This window comes from Plectropomus leopardus, chromosome 7 (genome assembly GCF_008729295.1).
Source record: "Plectropomus leopardus isolate mb chromosome 7, YSFRI_Pleo_2.0, whole genome shotgun sequence".
In the NCBI taxonomy this organism is placed as follows: Eukaryota; Metazoa; Chordata; class Actinopteri; order Perciformes; family Serranidae; genus Plectropomus; species Plectropomus leopardus.
Genome location: NC_056469.1, coordinates 16,541,727 through 16,561,855, shown reverse-complemented (window position 1 = coordinate 16,561,855; position 20,129 = coordinate 16,541,727). Strand labels below are relative to the sequence as shown.

Here is a 20,129-nt window from a genome sequence, read left to right as displayed (position 1 = left end):
GGGGTTTTTTGTTTGTTTGTTTATTTTAACCAATACCTATGTATTTTGTATATTTGTTGCAATACAATGACCTCAACCCAAGTTTTGGTATCTGCTGTGTTGTAGTCTTTTAGCAAAGTGGGCAGCACTCCTATATAGACAGTTTCATTGCTTTTGTGTTGCTATGGCAACAGCTTTGGTCTCTGTTTACATCCTGTCAGCCACTGCAGTAACAAACACTCCAACAGGAAATACACGTGGGCCCATTTATAATGTTTATGTCATGTTTGAGAAGGGCTATATGAGTGGGGGTTGGTTTGACGGGGAAAAAACCACAATACCCATGACTCCTCTGCGGCCTTTGTCAGACGTGACGTCACGATGTCTGCAGCCCGTCGGTGTCTGCTTTGTGCGGAACGACGCGGAGATGTTTGGGCGGACGAGTCAGCTTAGGTAACCTTAAATCTACATCCTCTTGCATTCATACACATATATGGACGTCTGTGTAAAAGATGGGACGCAAAGAGAGTGAATATTTAGCATCTTTGGCGCCGTAACTGGTCGGAAAAGCTAATATTTACTACACGATTTGTACCATGAAGTGTTATCAGTGTATTTAAGCTAACCGGGCTAACATTATTTGTGTATAATGTTAGTGGTTGTCATAGACGGATTTTTACAATAAAATGTGAATGTTAAAGCACACTATTCACACGATATTAATACAAACTAAAGTGTTGAATTTGGGTTATACTTTAGCCTTCAACGGCTGCCCTGCATCCTCGTCGGTCTTTTGTAATACAAATGTTTTAAACCCATTCATTCACTGGTCTCCCAGCTGTCGCCGTGCAGATAACAAAGATGCTGTTCACTGCTTTTGAAAAATCAAAGTGCGCAAAGACTGCTTTGTTTTTTTAGGAAATCAGGTGCATACGTTTGAATGATGCGTAAACATTTGATTTAATGTGATTTCTCCAATTATCATAATGTTTTCCAAAATGTGTCTTGCATCCCAAAACGTATGCTGTTTACCATAAATGCACACAGACAGGGTTCCCACGGTCATGAAAAGTATTAGTGAGTATTCATGGAATTTCACAATCTTATCTTCCATGCTTGTAAAGGCCATGTAATTAGTAAAAATCATTGCAAGTTTTGGAAGTCTTTTTTTTTGTGTACGTAAGGAAGTTAATTGTTGCAGTAGTCTTCTGTGGATAACCTTCCGCATAATGTAATAACATAATAACATAACCAACTACAGATTGGAAAAGGTTGCTGATTAATTTTCATACAATAATAAACATTGGGAGCAAAATTTACCATACAGTTTTTCCATGTCATAGGTTCTAAACATTTGTTTATAGGTCCTTGAAAAGTCATGGAACAATTTTGAAAATTTGCCCAACTAAACGTGTGTTGACGCTGCATCAACACCTAAATACAAAACAGCAAAGTTTGGTTGGTATCTGCAGAAGGTATTCATGTATGTCTTGGTTTGTCTGTGTAATTAACAGTCATTCTGTGTTTCTGTTTGGGACCTGATTTCATAGAAACCTATGAATATTTGAGAGGCCAAGGCAGGGAGCCATGCAGAGTCCAGCCCAGTCAAACAGTGGGCCAAACCCTGTGACCACAGCAACCACAGAGCAACCACTGGACACCAGCACTGACGCTCAGCCAGCACAGAGTGAACCAGATGCACAAGAAGAGGAGAATAAATCAACTTCACCATCTGGGACTGAAACAGTCGTCACACCGCAGGAAAATGGGACAGAGATGCAAACAGAACAAACACCTGCAAGTATGATGGTCACACCAGCAGTGGAGAAAGAGCCCGCTGTTCAGCCACTGACAGAGTCCTCAGTTAACACTGCAGGGATAGAGACAGACTCTGCTACAAAGCCAAGTGCGCCCACAGAAGCGCTACCTGACACAAATACAAATCCTGGGTGTGATGAAAAAAAGGCAAAGAAATTGGATAAAGGTGTACGTGATGGTAGGAAATATGTTCCCTCCAAGAAGGCCATGCTAGATCCTCTGAAGATGGACATGTCCAAACCACTGATGATGCCTCTAACATGTGAGTATTTTACCTTGCGTGTGTGTGTCATTCTGTGTTGTAACAATTGATTATAAGATCATTACTTTTGGTGCAGGTCATACATTTCAAGAGGGTAGGATTTAGAGACCTGTTTGGTCTTGGATTTTTCATCTTTGGCTGCACACTCCCTACTATGAAAATATAACAGCACTCTAAATTGCATTTTGTGTTAGGAAGTTTCAGTGTTTTCTCAAATCCCAGTTTACACTGCGATAGCAGGATGGTCCACACAGGAAACAGACACTGCACTAAGAAATCTGCTGTGGTTTTTCTGCAGTGGTTGATGATTGCTGTGATTTACTACAGTAGCGTGATAACCACTGATGCTTTAGATTTAAATACACAAAGCTTTAAAAATATCCTCAGTAATGACCCGTACACATCATTATTGTGGTATTCACAGTCATTTTCACCGTGTACTTTTACAAGATGATAGACTTTAAAACAATACTTCTGTTTTTTAACACACTGATACATTATCAAGTTTGGTTAAACCTATGAAGTTAATATTTTCTGGTGTTCAGATGCAGCCAAACAAAAAGATGCTTGGTCAGCTGAATATTGTGGTTAGACTTATGTATTGACCCATATTAGCTTTTTGCAGATGTTGGTATGTGTTTGTCCACCAGAGAGCACTGACAGGTGCACCTCTGGGTACAAATATGGGCCAAACAATAAACAAATTTAAAGGATTCTCTCTAAAAATATTTTTATCTTTGCACTATGCATTTATGAAAACAAAGGGCACATATATCATTATCGTATTAAGTTCTCATATATTTATGTTAACCGTTCATATATTTAAAGCCAGGTGTGGAAATTAGTACCAGACAATGGCCAAAATAAATATAAAATAAATAAAATAAAATATATCCAAGAGACTGCTTGATTTACTTTACTCACTAGCCAAAAAAACAATGGTAATCTATTAAGTGGCTTCCAGATTTTGGAATCCACAAGTCACAGTGGCAGGGGGACAATTAAAGATAATTTATTTAGAGTTTATTATGGTATCTGCCTCAAAAATCCAGTATTGGTCGGGCTATTCTGTTTTTTTTATTGTTTTTTTTTTTACTTTGCATGTGTCAGTTAATTATTTGCAGCATCATTTTTGTTGCTAAGGGGAAGTTGTAAAACCTTTAGGGTCTCCTTTCACTTTTTTGCACAGAAACCTTTATTTATGTGTATTTGCCATATAAAGATGTCTTATTTTTGCTCCAGAGCCAAACTTTTTTCTTTTTGCACGCCTTACTATTTCTTATGTTTGCCACTCTACTCTAAGCATATGGATGCATGTAACACGTTACCTTTCTCCTCTTTAACTCTGTTTCCTTTTAGCATCTCAGCTCTCCCTGCAGTGTATGGAGTGTCATATAATCTTCAGTGATCACAAGAGCAAAGAACGTCACCTGAAGTTGAGTCACCCTGCAGAATATGAACAGTGCATACTGAGGAATGCCCTTTTCGCCTGTTACGTTTGTGACCGCCATTTCACAAACTCTACAGAGCTCATGGTCCACCAGAAAGCCCACACTGAGAAGAAACCCTTCAAGTGTCCCATTTGTGGCCAGGCCTTCAACAAGTCATCAGAGCTCACCCTTCATAAGAAAATTCATTTTGGCCAGGATGGTTATGCCTGCACTGATTGTGGCAAACCTTGCAAAACCATGACATTGCTGAAGTATCACCGCCGCACACACACCGGAGAGAGGCCGTATATTTGCAAGGAGTGTGGAAAGAGGTTCACCATGTCCAAAGCTCTGCAGAAACACATGGTGGCACACTTACCAGAGGGAGGCGAAGGAGATAAGGAGGACACCACAGCTAAAGCACAACTGAAGAAAGATGCTGGTAAGAAGCATGTCCATGTTATGGATATTGTTTATTATTATTTATTTATTTAACCAGGAAATCCCTTGAGATTAAAATCTCTTTTTGGCCAAGATAGCACACCATTACAAGGTAACAAAAATTATAAAAGAGACAATTAAAAACAGAGCATGTTAAAAACAGTCAGGGGCAAAAAATACATAAAGCTTTAACTCTGATGATTCTATGGACGGCAATGTTACTCAGCCTGTCGGACTGTCCACCACTTTTGTCCAGACTGAAATTTCTCAACAACTAGGGGATTTCCTTGAAAGTTTGTACAGACAGTCATACCTTCCAAATGATGAATCTTACTGACTGCTGATCTCCTGGCTTTTCCCCTTAGCACAATCATGAGATTCACATTTGTGGTAAAGAGTTAAATGTGTCAACAACTATTGAATGAATTGCAATGCAATTTGGTACTGATGTTCATGTCCTGCTCAGGATGAATTGTAATCTATTTTTTTATCCCATAGTTTGTAATGTAACACCATCATCAGGTCAAAATTGGAATTTTTCCAATAGCTCAACTCAAATCAGCCTCAACTGCTTTTAGTGCAAATTGTCAAATACAAGTGCCCTAACTCTCTAAACTAAGAGTGTGAACATGATAATCATTATACCTGCCAACTGCTGTGTCTATGTACTGCCTAGCCAAGCTGCTAGCATGGCTCTAGCCTCTCAGTCTTGATCACATTTTCTGATCCAAAATTATAAAAATGCGAGGGATAAAGTATATATTAGGAGCTGATATATTATTGGCCTTTGCAGCTTCTCTCAATGGTGGAGTCAGTTGATCACTACAAGAAATATAAACTCTGGTGATAATTAGGTAATTTAAACAAGTTTATAATAAATAAATGTCTTCTTTATTCCAGGGATGATGAAGGCTCTCTAAATAGTCATTTTGTATTAAAAAATAGACTTGTCAAAAATAAATATAATTATTATCCTCTTCACATTTTTGCCTCTGCCTTTTATTTATATTATTGATATCAGCCACAACAAACGCGTAATCAGGACAACATGCTATGTCTGTCAGGCTGCAGAAAATATTTTGTGCTTTTCATGGTATACCACAATGCATCACAACTTTCTTTCTTTATTTTTGTAGGCGCTTCTACGATGAAGTATCCTTGTTCTGTATGTAAGGCCACTTTCAAGAGTACCAAGACACGGCTACAACACATGAAAACAAAGCACAATTTGTTGCCTGCTGCAGCCAGTAAAGCCCTCCCAACTGGGCAGCAAGTGAAACAAAGCACACCCATCATAACTCCAATATCTATTTGCCAACCAGCACTACTACAGGTGGAGCCCAATGGACCACTGCAAAAAGTTGATGCCAATATTGACACAGAACAGATTCGCAGACTTATTGAATCTTTGGGTAATGTGCAGAAAGTAAATCAAGTTGTCATATTGGGGCAGGTGCCACCTCATGCCCCACCACTTGAGGTGCAGCAGATACCACAACTGGCAGAAACTGTGAATTTGAATCCACCGCAGATAGATTTTATGGGGCTGAAACAGACTGAATCTAAGATAGTTGAACTGGACCCTTCAAACAACCCATGTGACGCCATGGAGCAAACAATTATACTGGAACCTATTACTCCAGATGGACAGTTGGAAAACCCCCATTTCTCAGAACTGGGTTCCCACATAGCAGCAGGTGAAAATATAGAGCTAACACTTGTTCAGACTGAACATACAGGGACCCCTGAGGGAGAGGTGATGCATCAGATCCTTCAACAGCCAGATATTAGTGTAATTCAGTCTGATCCTATGGATCAAATGGTTTGTCAGAATGAGGTTGAGCAAAACCTTGAGCAAACAGTCATATTAGAACTTATACCAACTGAGGAACTTGAACAATCCCAAACTGTGCCACAAAATGAAATCCCATCCTCCTCTCTGGTACCAACCACTGACCTGGAGAAGATTGCAGATCAGACTGTATTAGGGCAGCAGGAGATGAGCCTGTCAGCCCCACCACTTATGACTGTTGAGCTGGAGCTGACCCCTTTACAAACAGAGCAACAGTGCCCTCCTGCTTGCCCCTTTGTTCCACCAGATACACTTACACAAACTTCAATTGAATCTGAAACTAATCTCACAGGAGAGGTTGATTCAAAGATGCAAACAGTAAGTCTGGACCAGTGCCACCCTGCGATGGATGGAGCTGCGCTACAAGAGACACAGGAAAAAGTTGAAATAGAACCATCTGAAGAAGCATCTGAGAAGATGCTGGTAGATAGCAAGCAAGGTCAGGAGCAGATGGAGAACCTGTCTGAAGTAGCTGATCCACCTGCTAAAGAAGAGGTTCCACATTTGGAGACAAAACAGGTGCCAAAGATCTCAGAGTTACCTGTAAATGTAATGTCAGCTCAAGAACTGGTGAAAGTGCGGAAACGAAAGCCTGCCAGGGCGTTTATCTTTCAAGGATATATGCAAGAACTGGCTGCATCCTTAGACAAGGATGATTATCAAATTGATGCCATACCTGCCAAACGACAAAGAAGAAAAAAGCCTCACCTTGTTGTTAAATTTGGTCCACAAAGCAAAGAGAAGAAAACCAAGAAACAGAAGAAGCCATCACAGCAGCGTGAGCAAAGTCAGGAAGAAGTGATAAGAGGTAAAACACCTGCAACAAATCTCTCAGAGAAAAAGGTACCATCACAGAAGAAGGGAGGAAAGGGGAAAAGGGACAAGAAAGCAGAACATTTGATATCTACCACTGAAGTAAAATCGCCTTCATCAAAACAGGACCCACAAGAGCAACAAATCAAAGAGGATACCAGAAAAAATAAAATGAAAAAGAACAAAGAAGTGGCCAAGAAGGGTGTGATGCGCATAAGTGAACAAAAAACTGTAGCCTCGCCTGTATTTAAAAAGAAAAAACAAGCAAAAATAATGCGAAAAAATCAGCCCAAGAATGCAAAGGTTGGGAAACGAAAGAAAAACTTGGTAAAAGAGGAAAATACAAGTACAACAACAAGCGCAGCTTCAGCAGACATAGCTGGTCCACTGATAACCCAAGACGCTCTACTTCTATTGAAAGGTCATAAACAGCCTCAACTAAAAGTTTATAAGTTAGACCCTTCAAAAGCATCAGGCCAGACACAGGAGGCCTCACCTCATGAGGCCCAAACAAAGTCCCAACAGAGCAAAGACAACAAACCCAAAACTTCAACAAGTGAGCCTACAAATAATCTCACATTGAAAGGTAAGAAAAAAGGTGGGAGACCTAAACCGAGCCCGAAAGCTCTTTCATTGTTGTCCTCACTACAGATTTCCCGTCAAGCGCCTGAGGCGCTGCCCACCAAGCCAAAGACCACAAGGAAACGTAAAGCCTCCTCAAAAGTGGAGACTGAAGGAGTGATAACTTCTCATTCCAAACGTGCCTTAGAGTGTCAGGACTGTGGGGAAAGATTCAGCGAAGTGTCATCCCTTCAGAAACACAAGACTATGGTGCATATTATAGAGAGTCCTGGCCTCACCTACACCAATGGGAACATCTTTGAAGGCGTCTCCAGGTTGGATCTTTACCAACTCCCAAAACAGCATGATAAGGTTGTTGGGGTGATGAATGCTGCTGCAGACTGGGATACTGAACCTGAAATGACAGAAATGGCATTAGAGGAGAGAGAGCGAAGTGTATCTTTCCCAGCTTTAATTCCATCCCCATCTTTTCCTGTTCCTCCTTCAGATAATGAAATAATTGCCTTTGAAAATAAGGATGGAGGTGAAACAGGAGCAGATGATCAATCTCATACCTCTCCAGAAGTTCACTCACCATCAAATCAAATGAAAACCAGAGAGACCTCTCCAAACTTTACATCTGAATCTCCTTTAAGTACCTCTACTCAGACAAAGAATTCAGAGACAGGAGAGCCTTTGGCATCAGACAAGGGCAAGCTAGAAGATATCCCGATGAATCCCAGCTCAGAATCTGAAGTCCAGGGTAGCATAGATGAGGACATTAAGGAGGATCTACTTCTTGAGGTAGATTTAGTCACTGTTGGGGAGCAGAATGAGAGAGATGAACCAGCCTCTCCTGAAGATACTGTCCCCCAAAACGAAGCGAGGGGAACTTGCAGCTCTGAGGGTGGAAGTGCTGGCGAACTCCCTGGGCAAGTTAGTAATGAAACAACAGCTGGAAAAGTTCTGACTTCGCAGACTGTGTCATGCTCTACTAATCAGGAGGAGATCAAAGAGGAGGAGGACGAAATGTTAGTCCAAAAGAAAAAAGGGGGTAAAGGAGCTGTTTTGAGGAATGCTACAAGGGGTCATAGAAGAGGAGCAGGCCGTCTAAAACGGGATGCGATATCAAGAAGAGTTTCAGTAGGAGATACTGGAGAAACTGTATCAGAGAAAGAACAAGATGAATGTCAGGTAGTGTACGAAAAACGTCCCATCAGCTCTGATTCAGAAGTCAATGATGAGGGCGAGACCAGCTCAAAGACTTCACAGCCAGAGGCTAACAAAGCTAATGCTCCTGCCGCATCTTTACCTCCCATGCCCTCTACATTAGAGAAATATCCTGAAGAGCAAGTCAGGTTTGAGCTGGCATCAGTTACCGCTAGTGTTGAGGAGGTAACAAGAAGACTGATGGGAGGAGAGGAACATGACAGGGAATCTGACCAGTCTCCAGGCATCATACTTGAGAAGTTCATCACCTCTGGACAGAATGGGAGTGTTGACAAGGAGCCGTGCCGGATGACAGCGAGGGACAATCAACGACAGGTAAGATGCCAGTTGTGCCAACAAATACTATACACTAAAGGGATAGTTCAGAATTTTGGAAGTGGGGCTGTATGAGATACTTATATATGTATAGTCACTGTAGTAAATACAGTAGCCAGTGGTCAGTGTGCTCCCACTTTGCAGAAACAGAAGTGGCTAAAATACGTTTTAATATCAACCCCCCTATGCAGTAGAGTAATGCTTAGCCGTGGGGTGTGCGCCCCGTCTGTTTCTGCAGCAAACCAGGAGCGCGTCGACTGCTTGCTACTGTATGTAATACACTGACTGTACATAAGTATCTCCCCAGCCCCTCTTTAATTAATTCAATAATAAATAAATAATTCAACATTGCAAACCTTCAACATTTGTTTTTACTTCAGGGTTTGGACAGCATTGCTGTGAATGAAGCCCTTGGGAGCCAGGAGATAAAGGTTGAAGACAATATCTCAGATGCACCACTGGTTGCACCCACCTGTCAAAGCAGACAGAATGCAAGTGTGCAGCCACAGCACCATCGTGATATAAGAACTGTTCTGGTGAAGGAGGAGAGCAGCCTCGTGCTGAACGAGGCCCAGTCAACACAGGACAGCAGACACATCAGATGGAACGTGGAGCCACTCAGCAACGAAAACACCTCCAGTCCATGTAAGTGTTGGGCCACATTCTTTTAAAAGTACTGGTTAAACATTTTGGGAAATATTGTTATTTTCTTTCTTTAAGATAAGAAGATCAATACCACTAACTTGTTTGTGCATTAGTTATGGAGCTATGGCCTAGAGGCGATTAGCTTGGCTTTATGCAGCATTAAGACAGAAAGGTTATTTAAGTTTGTTACATTCATCAGGGATCATGTACAAAAAACAATCACATAGAAAGATAAGTATGTACCAGATTTACCTATTAGCTACTTTTTCAGCTAAGCTGTTCACCTCCTAGCTTTGAAAGTTGATGATTAAATAAGCCCATGTGGTTGTAAATCCTCTTTGTTTCCTGCATTGCCAGTCTGTAAACCTTTGAGGGCTTTTTTTTTAAAAAAAAAGATGGATGTTTTTGGCTTTTTTCTCTCAGTAATGGAGAGCGGGGAGATAGCGAGCGACTGTTGCATCACCCCCGAGTTCAACACCAACCAGTGCATCTTTTACCCAGTGAAGGAGGAGGACAGGGAGGTTCTCGTGGGAGCTGCTCCGACCAACAGTGGGAATTTATCAACAGGGGCATCCAGTGGTGCCCAGCAGACAGATCAAGCTACAGAAAGTAACATATGTGAGTCATTTCCTTTTCCAATGATATTTCCATGTTACTAAAGATTGTATGAAGATTTTAATGTTGAATCTGTCAACAGTGAGCCATTCTGCACCAGACTACCAGGAAATGAGAGTGAGAGAACTATTGTCAGAACCAGGAGTCAGTGGCTTAGCAGATGGACAAGGTTTGTTATCAATTTAAAAATGTACTTTTAGCTACATGTTTAACGGCCTTTAGCTATTTATCAAAAATGTTTATCATACCTAGGATAAGTCATCTGTATGTTATCTGGTATTTCAGCTGAGGCAGACGCTGAGTGGCAGCATCCAACAGACCTTCGGGACTTTCTCCTTCAGAGTTCCGATGAAGAGGACGTTGGTGGATTTGAACTGTCCGATCCTCCGCTGGACTCTGAAGCAGAAATCATGGCCTATTTCTACAAGAACGAAACAAACAGCGCACAGCAGCTAGATGGGATGTCAAAAAAGTACAGTACATCCTCATTTTTTAGGTCCTCAAACCTTTACATGGCACTGCTGGAAAAAAAACAAAAATCTTCATACTGTTTTATTAAGATTCAATTATACTGTCATAATGTGCAGAAATCAAGCTTCGTTGTTACTTAAATGTTCTTAGATGGGACCATTAAGGGAAAATTGGTGTTTTTGGAGATTGTGTTTAAAATGTTTTCTTTATCTCCCTTAGTTTGCAAAGTTCAGTGAGTCAGCTCCAAGCACCAAGAGAGGAGAACAGGACCAAAGAACCCATTGACTACTTCTCTATGTACTTTGGTTGGGACACCTGGGTAGAAATTGCCAATTGCACAAATAAACTGTCAAACATGCAGAAACCTGTCTCAGCCAGAGAGGCTGCACAGTTTGTTGGGATCCACATTGCAATGGGAACTTTAAAGGTTTGTGCTCCTTTTGTTTTGTTTTTTTTGTTGTTGTTGTTTTTTTATATATATTTACTTGGCTCTGTTAAACTGCAAAACCATTAAAAGTTTATTTGGTCTCTTGCTATTTTCCAGTTTCCCAGTCCGAGGCTCTACTGGGAGGACTTGACTAAGGTGCCCCTGGTTGCTGAAGCCATGCCACTTTCCCGTTTCCTCGAGCTGTCTCGCATGTTGAAGCTTGCCTCTCCTGCGAAGGATTCATTCAACAGTAATGTTCAGGAATCAAGATGTGATAGTGACTTTCAAAATAAACAGCGAGATAAAACTCTGTCAAACATGCAAAGTGAAAATTGTCAGCCAAGTGACAGGCAGAGGCAAGGGGACACGCAAAATGACCTGAACACTTCAAGAACACAAGCTGATCCTCTTTGGAAGGCTCGGCCATTATTGTGCCGTTTCAGAGCAGGGTGTCAGTCACTGAGGCGAGAGGATGACTATGCAGTTGACCAATATCCACTTCCTATGAATGGGAAGATGCACAATAAGAAACCGTCTCTTTACTGTACTACATTAATTGGATTTGGCGGTTTACTCTTACACGTCGATCTTAAAGTGGGTCTGTCCGGCAAAGAAGATGCTGTAGAAAAAATGGTCCCCAAAGGCAGCATGGTGTTTCTTTGCAAACAGGAGCTCTCCACCCCTGCCATGCTGGAGCGCCTGTTAGTAGCAGGCGTTCATGGTGCAGGAAGGGTCGGAGGAGCCCGAGGACAGATCGGAGATGAGTTTGTCAGCTCAGACGGGAAGCTGATGTTGCGCAGGTCACACTGTGGCTTCATACTTTCTACTGCAGGAAATGGCCAGAGGAACATGGCTTCACTCATTGACAACTTTGAGAAGGCCCAGATGTCGGCTCAACTCAACAGAGATTTGCAGAATCTTTACTCTATCCCTCTCACTGCCTCGGCCCCAACCTGCTGGCCTCAAGCGGTGCTCTGGTACCTAACAGATCTGGCTTTGGTCAACTCCTGGCTTCTATACAGGCAGCATCACAGGACAGCATCTGCCCCTTTGACTCTCATGGCCTTCAGATTAGAGGTGTCCAAGGCTTTGATTCTCTCCAGCGGTTCTGATACCCAGGACTCAGTTCCCCCTCAACCCCCCATGGAGAAGGCTCATGCAACAAATGAAACCCCCAATCCCAGCCTGGTGGAGGAGAGTCCTCTGCCAGACGCAGCCACACGGTACGATGGTTCAGGCCACTGGCCAGAGCAGCTTGGGGAGGGAGAAGGCGGCAGGTGTCGCTATGGGGACTGTCAGAGAACATCTCGGGTGCTATGCCTTAAGTGCTGTGTCTTTCTTTGTATCTCACGCCACCACAACTGCTTTTTGAATTTCCATAATCAAGGGAGTTTGGCAAAAAAGTAATGCCCACTACAGAAATGACCCCTTAATTTTTCAACTCTTTTGCTTTCTGATTTAGAATGTAACTGTGTAACTTTTGGTGTATGACAACCCAACTAATCAAAAAAATGGTATTAAATCCTCTGTCCTCACTTTTTCATGATGCCTTTCACTGGCAGTGGCATTATTTTGAAGGATTATTTGTGCTGCAATTTAAAAAAACAAATGCTCTGTGACGTGGCTTATTATGTCATTGAGCAAGTGTAAAAATTAATTTGCCTTCAGAAGGAAATGTAAAAAAAAACATAGCCATATACTTTGTTTTGCAAAAGGGCAAAATGTAATTTTTGATGTTGCAATTATCATGATTTTTTCTACTATTTATTTTAACCTTATTGAATATACATTCCACGATGAGCTTCTTTTCTGCTCAATGAATTTACATATTATTTATTTGAATTTCAGAACATAATAAAAGACAGATGAAATAATACATGCAGTGTTTCATTTTTTGCAGACTGCTGACAAATGTTTTCACAGTACGCCTTTTTCACAGCAGATATTTCGACTTATCAAAGTAGGAAAAACATATGGCTCTGTTATACTCAGGTGTCACAGTAAGCCATGACAGCATGACATTTAGCCAACAAACACAATACTACTAAATACAACTGCTGATATATCAAATTAGTTGTTATATTGGCATATTGGATATTGGCAAAAAAAACAAAAAACAGCATTGTACACAATACTGTGTATTTGTAATGAAAATCACTAAGATCATTTTTATGTAGAAATAACTGTAAATTGAATATGCTATACACATTAACCAATAAAAAATGATTTCATACTACAAGAATACAGATATAATTTAAGACAATAATTGTACAAACAGATGGTGCACAATAAAATACAATCAACTTTATTTCAGACTCTTAGGTCCATATCAATAAAAACAATAAATAACAAAACAAGGACAACACAGATATAAACAAGTGAGAAGTTGACTTTTTAAAAATAAACTACAATTTATACTGTTGGTTTTACTAGGTTATGCCACCGTGTTTAAGCTTGTTTGTATCCTTTTTATTATAAAGCGGTAAACAATGACAGTAGCTTGAATGAAAATTAAGCGTTTCACGAAGTTGTTTTAGGTCACGTGACGAAAATCAGACATAGAATCAGACTGAGTAGAAAAGGAGCTACGTTCAAATCCGTGTTCGTGAATATATAGCTGTTCATATCGCGCTACTTTAGATGATCGTATGACTTCATACAGTATATTAACAAGTATGGGAACATTTTCAAGCAGAATATTGAGAATTAGAGGTATCACACTGCAGAAGTCACGTGTGCCGTTTTCATGAAAGGTTTGTTTTTCTTCCTGCAGTCACTACGATGCAACGCGCTTCTCAATATCGCCCACAGATTAACTTGTCCTACACAATACTTGTATTTTAATATTCATCTAATATCAACATCAACAACATTGTACCGTCGACCTCACGGCAGCCATCTTAGCTGTGCCAACGGCTATCACAACCGTACACCAGGAAGTGTCCGATCTATCCGATGTACTTCTGCTCTCGGGTCAACTCTTTCAGTCAAACTACCTTCAAAAAGCGGCAAGAGGTAACGTCAGTGTTTTATTTGTTATTAAAACAGTTTGCTGATGTGTGTGTACCAACTTGCACTATACTGATGCTTACAAGATGTGTGCAGGCGCCAAACAGCGAGTTAAAACTTGATATGTGAAAAGGCAGGAAAAGTCTTCGATGCTCTTTGAATGGCAGCCAGTGTTATTAGCGCTAAACAGTAACGTTAGCTAGCAAGCTAGCGAGCGCGCTCGAAAGCCTGGTACACTATGATTGGCGCGAGCTACGTGCATAAACATTAATATAAAGCTTTAAAATGTTCTGTTAATGGTTAACGATCAACATATAGACTCGGTATTGCATTTTTAATCGGTTTACTAGTGGCCGGATGCTTGCAGGCTCTAATGGAGCTAGTTAGCTTAGCTTGGCGGCCTTATAGGCAGTAACGTAACGTTAGCCGAGATGAGCCGAAACTTGAGTGTTTGCTGCGGGGAAACGGGGCTCCGAGAAACAACCCCGAGGCTATATGCGTTGTGGATCTTATGAATCGTAGTTTTACTGTCATCTCAGTGTGTCAAACGTTAGTAGAGGGAGTTTTGTTTTCGTTGTCATCTGTTGATCACAACAAAATGTATGTTATCTGTGGCATTAGTTTAACCAAACTACTGCTAGCAGGGTTGTAAATTAACTTTTGTGTCCACTTGCCACTGTGGCTGGTGGATTTAAAAATCTACCAGCCACTTAGTAGATTATCATTTGGGTTTTTTGTCTAATAATAATAATAATAATAATAATAATATTATATTATTAGAAGTAGTATTATTTTAAATATTTGAATTTTTCCATATTTCTCACACATGAATGTCACCAAAAGTCAAGTTTTATGTTACAATGAATACTTGGCAAAATTGTCCCTAAACCTATAAAATTATATTGGTTCATGTTTTCGTTTTAATTTTGCTTATTTATTTATTTTGTATTTGATTTGCCTGACATTAAACCAAGTCTTAAAAAGTCTTCAGTCTAACTTGTCTTAAGCTGCAGAAACTCTGCTCACTTTAATGTCGTCCTTGGTTATGTCTTGTTCTGTAATTGAATCCAGGAAAATTCCTGTGAGTGCCTGTTGAGACCACCCAGTACACCAGGATGGACTCTGAGATTTTGAACATAGAGGAGATAGTGATGGGACGGGGATTGCCAGATCCACCTCCACAAGCTCCCCCTGAAAAGCCAGCAGAACCATACAAACCCATCACTCTGAATGGACCTCCTGCACCGTCCGTTCAACCCTGTAAGTGCTATGGCCATCACAGCTGTAAATCAGTTTTCTGACAGCAGTTGAAAAATTAACTTTGTCTTTGCACAGTCTCCATAATCTCTCTCTCTGTGCTTCCAGACCAGCATGAAAATCTGCAGTGTTTCCAGTGCTTCATCACGTTCTGCAGTGCCAAAGCCAAGGAGAGGCATATGAAGAAAAGCCACCGGGAAGAATATAAGCAACAGCTTCAGCAGGTATGCTTTAGCACGGCAGTTTATTTAGTCACTAGAAATAGTAACAGTTTGTGTCACTTGTGAATTTGAATCTATTATGTACTTTTTGTTGGTGTTTATGACTTTTTTTAAACCCAAAATCTGCTGTCAGCCCTACACGCCGACAATGAGTTGTTTGATCTTTATGTTGCAGTGCCCTTCCCTCCTTAATCAAGCAGGTTTTTTATGTTTTAGGGACCCCTTATTTTCCAGTAATGTTCCCACACTAGATCAAAGTTGCAATATGTCATATTATGCAATCTTTTCCCCCTTATATTGTTGAAGAGAATTTAAGAAATTTTATGGTCACATAGCCAAAGTTCATTCATTTGTTACAGCTTGTGTCTGAGTAAATTATTTTGTGAAATTGTGGTTGGTGTTTTTAAAATATATATATTGAGCTTCATGTTGCTTTATGGTGTATGAGAGAATGCATGCTGCACAGACACCTAAAATGTATACATTGTTACTGTGCCAGTTTTTAATAACTGGACAAACTCCCACACAACACTTAAGCCTCATGAATTATGTGAATCTGATAAACTTGAGTTTCATTTTACAAGAAGTTCTTGGTCTTGAATTATTTTGACTTTTGCTCCTCTTTTATGTTTCTTCACAGGGAAACACATTGTTCACCTGCTATGTGTGTGACCGCACATTTCTGTCGTCTGAGGAGCTGACACAGCACCAGCCAACACACAGCAAGGACGACAAGCCCTTCAAATGTGTTCACTGCAAGGAGAGCTTTAAGACGTTTTCTGAAGTGAGTATATTGTTCGTGCTTTAAAAAAAGTTGTACCCGGCTGTATTAAAACTGAGAACCAAAACCGACATTAAGCCTGTTCTAATTGATTATTTGTAGAGGGCCAGTTTTACTATAATGCTGTAATAAGCAGAATTGTGACAAATTTTTATTTGTTGGGACTGGGAATGTTAAAGTTCAGCTATAACAATACTTTGAATTGGAATTGTGATTAAATTACTCATTTATAGTAATCTGTACTTCTATTACAATGCAACACTAAGTGGGTTTTAGAGCAATGTCTGAAGACACATTTTAGTTTGTTTACTTTCTTTTGTTAGAAAAAAACAAAGGCTGCACTAAGAGTAACTGCGATAAGAGCCATATAGAATGTTTCTAGTTTGTTACTTGATTATTTCGTAAAAATAAAAACAAAAAAACCCTCAAGGAACTGTTTGGATGCAGCCATTTTTTCTTGTATTGCATTGCAGAGCTATTAAACGGTCAAGTATATACACTGGATTGATTTTAATAACTTTAAAGTACTTGAAGTGTGAACTGTGCAGCTAATCAGGTAAATACAATTTTCGGATTGGGACTCGGTATTGGCAGATACTCAATATCCAATGGCCTGGATCGGGGGCAAAAAAATCTCGTTTGGGACATCGCTGTGCTTAATTTTTTTTTTTCTTTCTCATTTCTCACCTTCACAGCTCACAACTCATAGAAGACAGGTGTGTCCAGAGAGACAGTTTGTATGTAAAGATTGCAGTGAAACCTTCAGGAGTGCTGGACTGCTGCGTACTCATCGCCTGACCCAGCATCCCCGCCCAGAAGTAGAGACTGCAGAACAGCCAGAGGATCCTACCAAAACCCACCGCTGTAAGAAGTGTGGTCAGGGCTTTGACACAGAACCAGAGTTGACAGCACACCAGCAGAAATACCCTGAAGGTCAACAATGTAACGGCAGCGCTTCATCCGTCAAGAAACGTGGACGCCCCTCCAAACCTGAAGACGCGGCAGCTGCCGAGAAAAAGGGAAAACGAAAAAAGAAGGATGATGGGGAAGCACCCGAGGAGGAGGTGAAAAACAGCACATCAGAGTCGGCAGCGCCCCCAGCAGAGGAAAAGGGAAAAGCAGCTGGAGCAAAGCGTGGCCGTCCTTCTAAAGCAGCAGCAAAATCAGAAACGGAAGATAAGAAGAGTCCTGAGGATGACAGTCAGTCTCCAGCAAAGGAGAAGAAACCTAAAGCAGATGTTGCTCCGGCCCGTCAGCTCCCCTGTCCCGAATGTGACCTCACATTCACCGGCTTGATTCAGCTCCGCGCCCACAAGAAGGAGAAACACACCCCACGGAAAGCCCATCCCTGCGAAGAATGTGAGGAGAGCTTTGCCCGTCCTGAGCAGCTGGACGCCCACATGTCGCGGGCTCATGCCGTGGGCCGCTTTGCCTGTCCAACCTGCGGGAAGAGCTTCGGCCGTGAGCGCACCTTGAAAGCTCACCAGAAAAGTCACCCAGACGAAAAGCCTGAAAATCCAAGTGCAAAGAGATAATTGGGACATTGGGACCTTGCAGAAAGTGTATGATTTTTGAAGATTTTAGTCAGGAATTGTCCTTTTTTTTTTTTTCGTTTAACGTCGGAGATCTGGCGCTACAGCTGATGGTTTCGGATGAAGTTGGCTTGAGAATGACATTTTAGCAGGTTTTGGATTTTAAGTTTGATTATGAACTGTTGAAATTTTGGACAAACAGACACATCTCCTAAATTGACTAACCAAATGTCTATTATACCCTTTGCCACAAAACATAGTTTATTTGTAAAAACTAAATTTTGCTTAACTTTTTTTAAATGATTTGTTTCAGTTTTGGGTTGTTTTTTTTTTAAGCGTGAAATGCGTGTGGTGTGAATTTATTACTTTGTGTCTTGAGTTGTTTAACTCACTTTGTGGTTAAAAAAGTTTTTGTTTTTTTTCCTCTTTTTTAAAAAATTTTCTTTAAGCAAAACAAATTGGGTAAGTGCATATTTTGAAGCAAATTAGATGCCTAGTAGAGATACTATGTTTGAATGTTTAGACAGTTTGTCAAAAGAAATGTGTTATGTACAGCTTCTGGTTCATATTGTGCATTTTTTACTCTTAATATTTTTGATTATGTTCCTTTCTAAATTAAGTGTCAATGAGAAAGAATTTTAAAATAACCTGTTCTGCTGAAATTAATTTAATTTGGCTTAGTGCTCCAGATTCAATGTGGACTGTTTGGTGCGTGGGCGGAAATGATCCACTATAATCCTGAATTGTTGACAGTAAAAATCACTCCTTTTAATTTTTCACTGAATAGAACAATGTTTAATGTCTTAGACATTTCTTAAATGGAACTCATGACTCTTCAATGCCTTAGAGTCCCATAAGGAACTGTGTATTTCATGTATTTTTCACTGATTGGATTGTTTCTCTCCCCCACTGCAATGTGTCTGGACACTGCAAAAATGTAATAAAACATGCTATCCTGAGGGAGGCTGCTGAAGAAATCACTCGCCTTTTTGTCTTTGTTCTCACTTTGAATGTAGGAACACCAGACTCATAATCAGAACTATTTGCTCAGCGAGAAGGTCAGTGCAGCTGAAATATTATAACACTTAAATACTGAACAATTAGTTTAAGCACGCTTTTGTTGTGTCCTTCCTGTATATTTGGGACATGCTGTTATTTTTTTTTTATCTCTTCTGGAATATTTTATTTGAATGCAATACTTATACAGTATATTGTATTGTCAGATATTGTTTTTTTGAATGTGCACTTAAATGTAAGACAGTTGAAATAATGAAATTAATATATGTCCAGCTTATCAAGCTTATCTTCTATTTGTACATGTCGAGTATGTAGCCAAAGTTATTGATCCATGAAATGTGTTTATAATATTAAATATTATTTTAAATAGGGCATTTTCATTTGATGTAAGTGCTTTATTGTATTAATGTTATCAGACACTTGCAGCAGTGGAAAATAACTACATACGTTGACTTGAGTACTATTTTACATTGCGATGGGAATTTCCACAGAAAGTTTATGAAGTATTGGAAACAATTTTTTCATTAGAATTTGTAGGGATTTGATTTGATCTTACTTTATTATCAAAACTAGAGATGTGAAATTTGTCTTCCCTCCTTGGACATCAACTGTTTTACATATAAAACAAAAGTTAACCAAACAACAAAACTATACATACTACAAATCACATCAGACATTTCGGAAAACAGATGTAGTTCAACAAGATATGTCGAATTGTCACATATACTTATACACATATACTAATCTGTGTAACATCTACAGACAAAGTGAAACAATTGAATTGTTGAATCTCAAGTAATGAACTTTTGAAATGTTACAAATTCTCAAAAAAGTCTGTATGCTGACCATCCAAATTAAGTCTTGCTGCATTGGCTCCGAATTGACAAACCACCACATTGATAAAAGTAATCAGTAGTCATAATCAGCTGATATAGCACATGATAATGTCATACTGTCAGTACTTTTACGTTTGATTTTTTTATGTTGATAATGTAATAATAACAATACATGAATACTACCTTCAAAAACTGCTTAAAAGTTATAAGTCGTTTGCTTATATGGACTGTAAGGAGAATCTTGATAATAGGATAATAAACAACATAGGAATGTTTTTTAACTATGAAATTTATGTATGAAATTATCTTTTAAGATGCTGACTGGCTCTATTGTTCATTTAGAAATAAGAAACATATTTTTATGGTAAGAATGATATTAACTTCAAAAAGCTATTTACTTTGAGCCTATTTATGGAAAATCCTAGATAAACAAAAACAGTGCTACACATAAAAAACAGAAATCACATGCTAAATTGAAATATTTCATGGACTGAAGAATAGTAAAGCAATGAGAACAATAGACATTTCTAAAGTCCCTTTTTTTATTTTAATGTCTTCATTGTTTGGTTAGGGATGCCACTATGTATACAGGTACATACTTGTCGTTTTATATATTT

At 39.8% G+C, this 20,129-nt stretch overlaps 2 protein-coding genes across 2 annotated transcripts; both read left to right on the top strand.

Annotated features, from left to right (window-relative positions):
• Positions 1-356: 356 nt before the first annotated feature.
• On the top strand, positions 357-12,705 carry LOC121946192. Its single transcript, XM_042490665.1, has 10 exons — positions 357-432; positions 1,530-2,059; positions 3,419-3,931; positions 5,067-8,701; positions 9,082-9,346; positions 9,770-9,964; positions 10,044-10,130; positions 10,247-10,433; positions 10,652-10,859; positions 10,977-12,705. Exons 2-10 carry the CDS (start codon positions 1,567-1,569, stop codon positions 12,264-12,266), a joined length of 6,873 nt encoding a protein of 2,290 aa, XP_042346599.1. The 5' UTR covers positions 357-432; positions 1,530-1,566; the 3' UTR covers positions 12,267-12,705.
• A 958-nt stretch (positions 12,706-13,663) lies between these two features.
• On the top strand, positions 13,664-18,636 carry znf576.2 (zinc finger protein 576, tandem duplicate 2). Its single transcript, XM_042490038.1, has 5 exons — positions 13,664-13,874; positions 14,940-15,128; positions 15,234-15,349; positions 15,987-16,130; positions 16,823-18,636. The coding sequence occupies exons 2-5, from the start codon at positions 14,984-14,986 to the stop codon at positions 17,660-17,662; spliced, it is 1,245 nt and encodes a 414-aa protein (XP_042345972.1). The 5' UTR covers positions 13,664-13,874; positions 14,940-14,983; the 3' UTR covers positions 17,663-18,636.
• Positions 18,637-20,129: the final 1,493 nt, after the last annotated feature.